The sequence below is a fragment of the Perca fluviatilis genome, chromosome 3 (genome assembly GCF_010015445.1).
Source record: "Perca fluviatilis chromosome 3, GENO_Pfluv_1.0, whole genome shotgun sequence".
NCBI lineage: Eukaryota > Metazoa > Chordata > Actinopteri > Perciformes > Percidae > Perca > Perca fluviatilis.
The window spans coordinates 29,450,849-29,460,467 of record NC_053114.1 but is presented as its reverse complement, the minus strand read 5'-3'; the positions used below and the strand labels follow the sequence as shown (position 1 = coordinate 29,460,467).

General features: G+C 38.3%; 1 protein-coding gene across 2 annotated transcripts in view; it reads left to right on the top strand.

Moving 5' to 3' along the window:
* elp4 (elongator acetyltransferase complex subunit 4) overlaps positions 1-9,619 on the top strand; it is a 59,202-nt gene that overhangs the window by 769 nt on the left and 48,814 nt on the right. For both annotated transcript variants that reach the window (XR_005638738.1, XM_039794467.1), the window contains exons 2-4: positions 1,997-2,032; positions 7,227-7,348; positions 9,368-9,502. Coding sequence is in view for 1 of the 2 variants with exons in the window: in XM_039794467.1 (XP_039650401.1) it covers positions 1,997-2,032; positions 7,227-7,348; positions 9,368-9,502 (293 nt within the window). In the remaining variant the exon portion in view is untranslated. The remainder of the gene's footprint in view (positions 1-1,996; positions 2,033-7,226; positions 7,349-9,367; positions 9,503-9,619) is intronic.

Below are 9,619 nucleotides of genomic sequence, written 5' to 3'. Positions count from 1 at the left end.
TTAATATCAGTTATCCACCTAACTGATATCAAATGACAACTTCTCTATGTCGTTATAAGGTGAGATTGATGATTCATAATATAAAATTAGACAGCAAAAGTTGGGTATCAACTTGACACCATTGTTATTATGAGCAAGTTATTAAGCTGGGCACTGATACACCTAAGTGTGATTATGAGGAGTTTGTCTGTGTAAATGCAGCAGTGTACGTTAGTGTTGTGTCCGCAAATCGTATACGGAATATAACTTTCTGCTTTTTCCTAAACACTTATAATGGAAGTAAATGTTCTTAAGGAGAGAATACAACTTTGGAAATCTTTAAAATGAGGTAAAACATCCCCCATTTATTCTCTGTTCTCAAAGCCTTGATGGGGATCATCTTTATTTATTCTTGGCCATATTTTAATGCAATGAATAGCAGGTCTCAATCAACATGTTATGGCATATTTTCCCTTTTGATATGGGTATTTGTGAGCCCAAAGATACTCATAAAATATAATGAATTTATATGCATTCCTGTGTTTCTGTTCTCAGGTGTGGCAACACCTGAGATGTGTGTGTGTGTGTGTGTGTGTTTTTTTTGTGTGTGTGTGTGTGTGTGTGTGTGTGTGTGTGTGTGTGTGTGTGTGTGTGTGTGTGTATGTATGTATATTATATGTTTGTTGTGTGTGTGTGTGTGTGTGTGTGTGTGTGTGTGTGTGTGTGTGTGTGTGTGTGTGTATGTATATATATATATATATGTATGTATGTATGTATGTATGTATGTATGTATGTATGTATATATAACCACTGTAGTCTCAGATTTACAGCCATGTACTCTCCTTCCATGGCAGACAGGAGCAATGTCTAGCAAAACCCACTAACATTGTGGGTTGAATAAAAAACAAACAATGTTCTGTGTTAATTGTATTCAGAATCACCAAGGACTGGCATGAAATTCTCTAAGTTTACCAGTGGTCTTAGAATTTTTAACAGGGTTAATGAAACGCTTGCCATAACCAGTTTGAAAGCAAAACATGCGAGACATCTCTTCAGATATCCAGATATTGGGCCTTTTTATCAGAGGACATTTTAACATATCACTGTAGGGTTGGCAGTGGTTCAGAGGTAGAGAAGGTCGGCCCTCAACCACAAGATTGGCTGTTCAGTCCTGTCCTTGAGCAAGACACTGAACTCCAAAGTTTCTCCCTGGACGCTATGTTGAGTCCACTGCTTCTAATGCTTAGGATTGGTTAAATGCAGAGATTCACTACATTGCACTGTATGATTGTATGTGATGAATACTGATAACATTTTTAAATAAAAGGAAAAGCACTGGTGTAAATAACAAAGTTCCTAATAGCTGAATTCCAATTAGCTGCTTCAGTTTCAAGGTCCTGCTACTTTATTGTGCTCAATGTCAATCTTACTGAGACACATGAATAGAACGTAGCCATTGTTGTTAGTGATACCTATGCTTAGGGCTGCACAATTAATTGCAAATGTATCGAAATCGCAGTATGGACTAGTGCAATATCCAAATCCCAGGTGGAGCGCAATATTTGTTAAAGGCAAAATATTTGTCAAACCATTCTGAATTAAGTATTGTGGTGCTGCCGAGATGTCCCAGCCTACAAATCGTATCCAACAGACTAAGTCCTCGCAAAAATCACACTGTAATCAATTTCATTTTAATATTTTTCAATGAGAATAATGATACAAAATTGATCATTCCCTCCAATATCGTGAATCATATTGCAATCGCAATATCAATTAAAGTAATCGCAATTAGATATTTTCCTCATATCGTACAGCCCTACCTGTGCTTTTCCTGCTATGCCAAGTCAAAATGCCTGCTGTGAAAGAGGCCTACTTTCTTATAAAGATGAATGCATAGTGGAGATCAGAAGGAAACATTTGGCCAAAGGGAGGCTCCAAGTGGTTTACAATGATTCAGAGTAAGACTGTCTCTGTAATATGTGACTGATATTATTGTTTCTTTTGTCTTCACAAACAGGTGGTGGGTTAGCAGTTGGAACAGTACTTCTCATAGGTATGTCTCTCACTTGACAATTGAACAAGGGTTTTAAGGTCCAATTAAATGGAATGATTGCTTCCTTAAAGGGTAACTACTGTTTTTTTTCCCTATGTTTTTGTGTCTAAGTGACTGATGGGAACAACAATCTTTGACATTGGTCCAGTAGTAAGCAAGATTGCTGCAGTCGGCAGCAGCGAAACAAGCTGCAATGTTAATAGGGCAACTGTCCAGCTTGTATTTACCTTCACAAAAGTTTTGCCACTGACAGGCTCAGATTAATATTCTAAGTGTCTGACAACATTATGGAAAGGATCCCTACAGAGATAGACCTTTTTAAAATCTCTTTGAGACCTTTCTGTTAAACCAGAAACAGCTCTGAGGTCGCTAGCGCTAAACCCACCAGACTCCATTTCAAATAACAATACTTTTAGTGTGTATAGAGCCAACATATTTTCCCATGTAAATCGGTAAACTATGTTTATTTCAACCAAAACTAGAGTTGTGATGGTTGGAAAAGTGGAAAGATGACCCAAAACGGATTTTCATGGTTTTATTTTGTTTATGTCGCCTTTTATGAAATGTATTTTACGATGCTAAAATTACTGTTTATTTACATGGTGGCCCTATGGCCCTATTAACTTACATTGTTGCTTGTTTCGCCGCTGCCGACTGCAGTAATCTTACTTAATACTGGACCAATTTCAAAGATTGTTGTTCCCATCAGTCACTTAGACACAAAAACATAGGAAAATAGGGTTGAAAAAAACTGTAGTTACCCTTTATGATATTCCCTGTTGAAACAGGGTGTTTGGGCAGGACATGAGACAGTGAGGAATACATTGTAAGTTCAAAGCAATCAGCTATCAGTTACGGAGAGAACTGTATTGTCATTGGACAGCCTAAAAGGCAGTATTATAAAAAAATAAAAAAATAAAATGTGTGATGACTTTATTGGTCTTTTGTGTTAGCCTCACTAATGCAGTATGAGATTCGCACCGAAGATGGGCTATTTTCCAGAAAGTACACATTTCATTTGATACCTAATTTTATTATATTATTTTAGCACAAACTATGACCATATGGTCTGGGGAGTAATTTTGCTAATCATTTTTTTTAAATTGTTATCAGATGCCAAATTCTTGCGTTCTAGCCATTTATAAATGAGAGTAACCTTTACCAAACAATACACCTCATTCAGGTTACAACTATGTCTTGAAGCATCATAAGCAAGTTTAATGTGTTATCATAGTTTGTGAATCAATGCTTTATTAAAACCTGAAGCCATATCCTTTTATTTTCTCTGACTGCAGCCATGGAAGAAAAGCTGCAAGTAATGAACTACCGTTACAATAGAAGTGGCCTTAGTTGATGTCAGTGCATTGGTGTTCACTGTTCAAAAAGATGCATCGTATTTAATATTTCAAGCCAGTAAGATGCATATATGGTACTCTTTTCTGAAGCATTATAGCCTTCAGCTCATTGGCAACTCTCTCAATCAAGTTGTATAGATTTTAAATGACACTGCATTAACCCATCACTGAGAGTATACATATTATATATTCATGTACAGCAAATATTATATTAAAATGTATCCCCAAAACTGAATTCAGTTGCACTTTTTAGCATGCCACAGCTAATTATACAGTCTGCCTTTTCTCAGGCTCTTTGTGGTTAGAGTGTCACCGTCTAGCAGAATAGCAAATAGACTAATGACCTGAAGGTCTCTAGTCAGAATCCCAGGTGTTCACACATCCACTGTGATCCTTAATTGACATGCTCATCTGCAGATGTGTTATAGAAGTTTTCGGAAGTACATTCAAAGCAAGTGTGTTTTCTAGACACATAAATGTCTTCCACTGTATTATTATTGTTATTATCATTCATCATAGGCTAGGCTATATGCACTGGTAGACAGTAAGGTTAAGGTATTCTTGTTTCCCCTTCAAGCTGTAATTTGTGTGTAGCAAAGGCCTATACCAACTGATGATATTGCTTTGCCCTTTAATTCACCCCCCCAATCGATGCAGGAGTCAGTCATTATACACTAATGCGTTCTTCCCTTCCATTTTGTGAATCAATGTACGGTTGGTTTCATCTGGTAATGAGAGACACAGTAAAGGTGAATTGCGTGTGTGAGCTCTCTTGTGTTTGAAAAAGCGACGTGTGTGTGCACACTGTGCTGTCTGCGTGTCTGTTTTGTTGGGGGGGTGGGTGGGGGGGGGAGTTTGGAGTGTGTGTTTGTTTGTGTTTGTTTCAGGCAGTCGTCTCCTACAGTCTGCCCCTTTAGCTGTGATGGCCTGTTTGTGAGACACAGACATAAAATTATCAGACTGGTCGTTGTCTGCCTTTGAAGTGTCTTGAGCTGTCCATCCTGATTTGTCTACTAGAGGGGGATCAGCGCAGTATGGCTGCTGTCTGAAGATCTCTCATCTCTTTTGTTTTTGTAACAGAAGGAACAAAGCTTTCCAGCTCTTCTTATGTCGAACACGTATGGTTTCATTCCATTAGTTTAAGTGAATATGGTTTTGCTTTAATGTACCCATAATAATTACTATTAAATGTGGCCTGATTGTTTCACATGTTTAAATATTTCAAAGCTTTAAAGTGCACTTTGAAAATGAATTATCTTAGATTTGTGTATCATTTTAGTATTTATGTAGAAGACTATAACATATTTTGAAAGTAGTTCATCATAATTATTACTCTGACAAACTAAGCAAGCCTAATAGTTAAAAAGTGCATATAACATATTTAGTAACATATTTATAGAACTACAGGATATGCAGTGAGAATGTGCAGTATATCAAGATGCAATGAAAATACATCAACCCTGAAGTTACTTAATCACAATTAACAACACTTCTATGGTGTTTCACTCTTAAAGTGTCGCAGGTAGGTTATATTAGGTTTCATGACAATAAGTTCAGATCTTTGTTGTCCCACAAGAGGAAATTCTTTCATCAGCATAAAAAATATAAACGTAAACACAATAAAAAGACATTAAAAGTGCTGGTACTGTACATGCAATACAGAATCCAATTTTCTTTTTTCTAAAAGCAATGAAAAACCACAACAATAGGAATAGGGATAACATAAGATAATAAGCAGGATCTTTCAGCTGTAACTTCTACATTTGAGAGGAACTATTTGACTCCTAACAGCTCCAAAGAGGCCAAGTCATCTTTTTAAAAACTACAGTTTTAATGTGTCAAGGGTAAACAATTAAAAAAATCACAACACCATGTGCCTAACACTAATAAAGTGAATTGATAAAGAAGAACAATGGTCACAAGTTGAAGCCTAACAATAGAGATATATATCAGACATGTAATGTATATGGGGCTCGACAGATGCTGCTAACGGGCATTTAACCATAACCTAATATTCCCCTAATAACCAACCTTTGCAGCTGTATTTACAATAGTGAATTAGATGTTTGGAAGCTAAAGTGCTTTTTGTTAAGTGTCTTTTTTAAAATGTACCTGCCAATAAATTAATTTGAGCTGGTTAGTAGAAATGCTTTAGACCAAAGATTCATACAAGGGGGAAAACACCCTGACCTAGATATTGTATCTCCTCCCCCTTTAGCAGATGTGATTCAGGACTCTCGCACTCCCACTCCCCTGTTTAAAGGCAAATGAAGCAGAGGCATTTCCCCCCTTTACCAAACCTTGGTCAGAATCTGCAAAAAAAGGAGACTAAAAAATCATCCCATGACTGTCCAGAGTGACTGATCTACCTCAAAGATATGACCGTCCTCCACCCCCTGTTGCTCCTATACCCCCGCCACCTCCCACCCCCTCCCTTACCCCCCGCCTCAACAGCCTAATGACTCCTGGAGGTTCCATTTGTAAGGCTCCCATAGAAACACAGCCACAATAGGCCCCATCTTGAGAGGGCCCATCTGGGAGTCTTTGTGGGGCCTGCTGAAAGCCACAAAGGCCTGCTGACCTAGAAACCCATCAATAAGAGAACAGGGAGCCCCACCGACAACAAATTGAAGAGCCATGGAATTTCCTGTGCCATCCTAAGTCCGTAGGTGAGGACATAGACCGGGAACGTGGGAGGGGGGAATTCTCCGGATGTTTGGGGATGACACGTCAGGATGTCATTCCCAAGCTGTCAGCTGTATGCCCATTACCTTAAACTGTCACTGCTGCCTTTGTCCTTGTGCCCACTGTTTGTTATTGTGTGGAGAGGATGAAATCTTTACAAAATGATGATTGTGACAGGAAGCAGCAGCAGCATGCTGGGTAGAGTTATGTGCTCTGCTAGGGAGGGGGAGGGGGGGGGTTCATGGTGATAATGCATGCTGTTTTTGTGGGTTTGGGGTGTTGAATGGCCAGGTGGCCACTTTGTGTGCACGAATAAAGGCTACCTTTGGGAAAGTAAGTTCGATGTTCTGAATCACTTGCCTGTCCATTTAATGCTTGAGACACTCCTTTAAATTAGACTGTAATGTCATCACTCCAAGCTGACAATGATCCTTTCCACTTGTGTTTAAAAGTATCTTGTGTAACTTTTGTATGCCTTTAACCTAATGCATACAGTTCACCTGATGTGAATGACAGTAGAAACATAATAATGAAAGGATGCCATTGCCATCAGAATTCACACAAAAGCAGAGAAATTCAAGTGAAGCAGATTCCGGGAAGCATTCTGAGGACAGGCACTATCTTATCCTGCTTCTGCCTCCTCTTGTGTTCAGGGGGAGGTGTCAGGTGAATGCTTAAGACAGGTGTCTCCCTCTCACCTCTGCCGCTGGTTGGGGATATGATATGTAAAAGTGGACAGGAATACTGTGAGGACCTTAACGAGAGAGCTGAAGATGTCAGCTCCACTTTGATAGCCAGGTCACACAGTAACACCTATGTTTTTGTGCCATGTCAATTTTCACAATCTGTTCCCTACAAAAGGTAGCCCGAGTGTGGTCCTTACATCAATTACAGTTAACAACTGTGATGTGGTCACAAACTTCTTCTGTGGTGTCTGAATGAATGTTCGGAATGAGACAAGATCCAATGATAGACTTGAGGTTGATATATTTTTCATACATATACAAGACATTGTACCTATTTTATCAGTAAATCATTTTCTTAGACCTTGCAGACAATGTTAGCAATATGGCATTGATTGACAGAGTGTGTTTACTTGAGTTTTCCACTTGCACTCAAATTCTTATTGTTGTTGTCTTTTGTTTCTTTTTTAGAGGAGGACCGATATGATAGCTACTCTCGTATGATCTTAAAGTACTTCCTGGCAGAAGGAGTGGTGTGTCGACATGAACTTTTTGTGGCGGCGGCTCAAGATAACCCAGATGACATCTTACAGGTATGAGAGGAGGTGCCGTCTATTCTGTAAACTCTTAGGAAGGGAATTTGTTGTACCGCATACGAGTATGATTTTCAAGCTACAAGTCTTGACAAACCCTCCACAAAGAAGCAAGAATGGCCTCAATGTGTCTACTTTAATATTATCCCTGTACAACTGTTGTACTGTCAAAAAGACAATTTTTGAAAAAAAACTTTTGTTTACCTTTTAGTCATCAGAAGATGTTGAAAATATTCTGCCTACTTTTAGAAGTATTTTTCTGTCACAATATATCAGTCAGCTGCCACTGCAGAGTATTGAGTCTGGTTCACGCTGGTCAGACCATGATTTAACAGGTATTATAGATGCACAGCTTTCCACAAGATGTGTCAGGGTCAGCGGGGGTATCTGAGAGGTCGAGGGTGGCATGGTTGTGGCATTGTTGAAATGTTTCCCGATGCATCATTCTGTGAAGAGGACCCTAGGCCCAGAAGCTGACTGCCACCCAGCATACAGGAGGAGGGCCTCTCTCCCACTGATTGATAGTGGGAGGGGTCACAGCCTCACCCTCTCTTTACATATCAAAGCCTTATTAAGAGAGGGGGACTCCCAAAGGGGATATATCACATCATTTAGTGTTTTCACAGCTACATTCACAGTATGCTAATCTTCAGATGCTAAGGTTGTACTTTATGCATTACGTTAACACGCACACAAGAAACAAGCTTATTGGAAGTTAAAGCAGGAAATTTGAGAACGCATTCACATGCACTGAAAAAACCCGCTTTTGCATGCATCAGCTAATCAGTCAGATTTTCCACCCGCCCTACCATGGTTTTGATCCAAGGAGCAGGATTTTTTTCCATTTTGTTGGAAAAACATTTGATTGGTTCAACAGTGAAAGAACAGGCTCTCTTATGAGAGAGCTCAGTTTTGTCTTATTCTGCGCCAATAGTCTACTGTACAGTCTACTGTGCACCTTAAGAAACCTTTTTTCAGTTCCAGTTTTAGTCAGACTTTAGATTTAAATATGTTTGATACAAGGACACTCCACTATAAGGATCATTCAACCCTTGGCACTGCTGTCACAGCGATATTTTTCCTGTGTGAAGACTTTGTCATGCACACGTGCTCTTGTAAAAACGTAAAAGTTTATACGTGACCAAGAAATCAGGATTCTCCAGGAAAAGTCTCGCTGTTTTATCTTGGTGTTCTCGATTGCTTCAACAAATCATCTACTGTGTGCATAAAACATATTTTTTTGTTTTTAAGATCCGGCATCCTCACTGTTTATCAAGTCATTCAACTACAGATTGCTTTATTTGTATATAGATCTCTAAACAAGATACTTCCTTCATTCTATAATGAACACTTTTTTTTTTTTTTTTTACTGTTACCAACTTCATAATCATGCCACTCGAAATAACTACAATCTCCTACATGTCGAACATCTCAACTTCAGTTTGGTTTAAATTACAGAGGTTCGGTTATATGGAATGCTTTGCCATCATATTTTTCAAAGCTAATACCTGTACAATTTAAGAAAGCTATTAAAGGTTTGTTTTTGTCTGTGCAATGTTATCCCAATGGAATGTTTTTGTAAACAACCCATGAAACTCCTAATATTATTTTACCTTTTTGTATTTATTCTGTTGATTTGATATTGTGTGTAATTTTAATTTTGTTAGTTTATTTCTATTTCAATTGGATTATACATTGGATATTGCCCAGATTAAGCTCCTCTGTTTTTTTTTGTATCTCTCCATCACATCTTTAATTGATTATGTGTAATAAAGTAAAAATAAATAGCACAATTAAAGAAACCAGGTTTGCCTTTTGTTTACATTCAAGAAATCAGGTTACTGTCAAAAGCTGACACTTAAGTGCATGTGCATGTGCATGTACATTATGCACTGATAGATAAGACTGTACTGTCTTGTCATATGACACAAGTCGTATGATATTACACAGCAATGAGGATAATTAAAAAGTTCCTATTATATTTTAACTTATTATATTAATTGTATCTTTTTTGTGCAGGAACTCCCGGCTCCCATCTTGGATGATGTTGCTATCCATAAACCAGTGGAGCAGCCCAGGCTGTCTTGTGAAGCTCAGAACAGTTTGGATGCCATGAAGATTGCCTGGCGTTATCAGAATCTTCCAAAAGTACAGGTAATCAGGTGATCACATGACAGTTATATTGTCTGTTATTACAATGAGTGCATCATATTTGGACTTGAATATACAGTAGACTATAGGTAACTTTGTAATTGTGCTTCTTTTATTAAT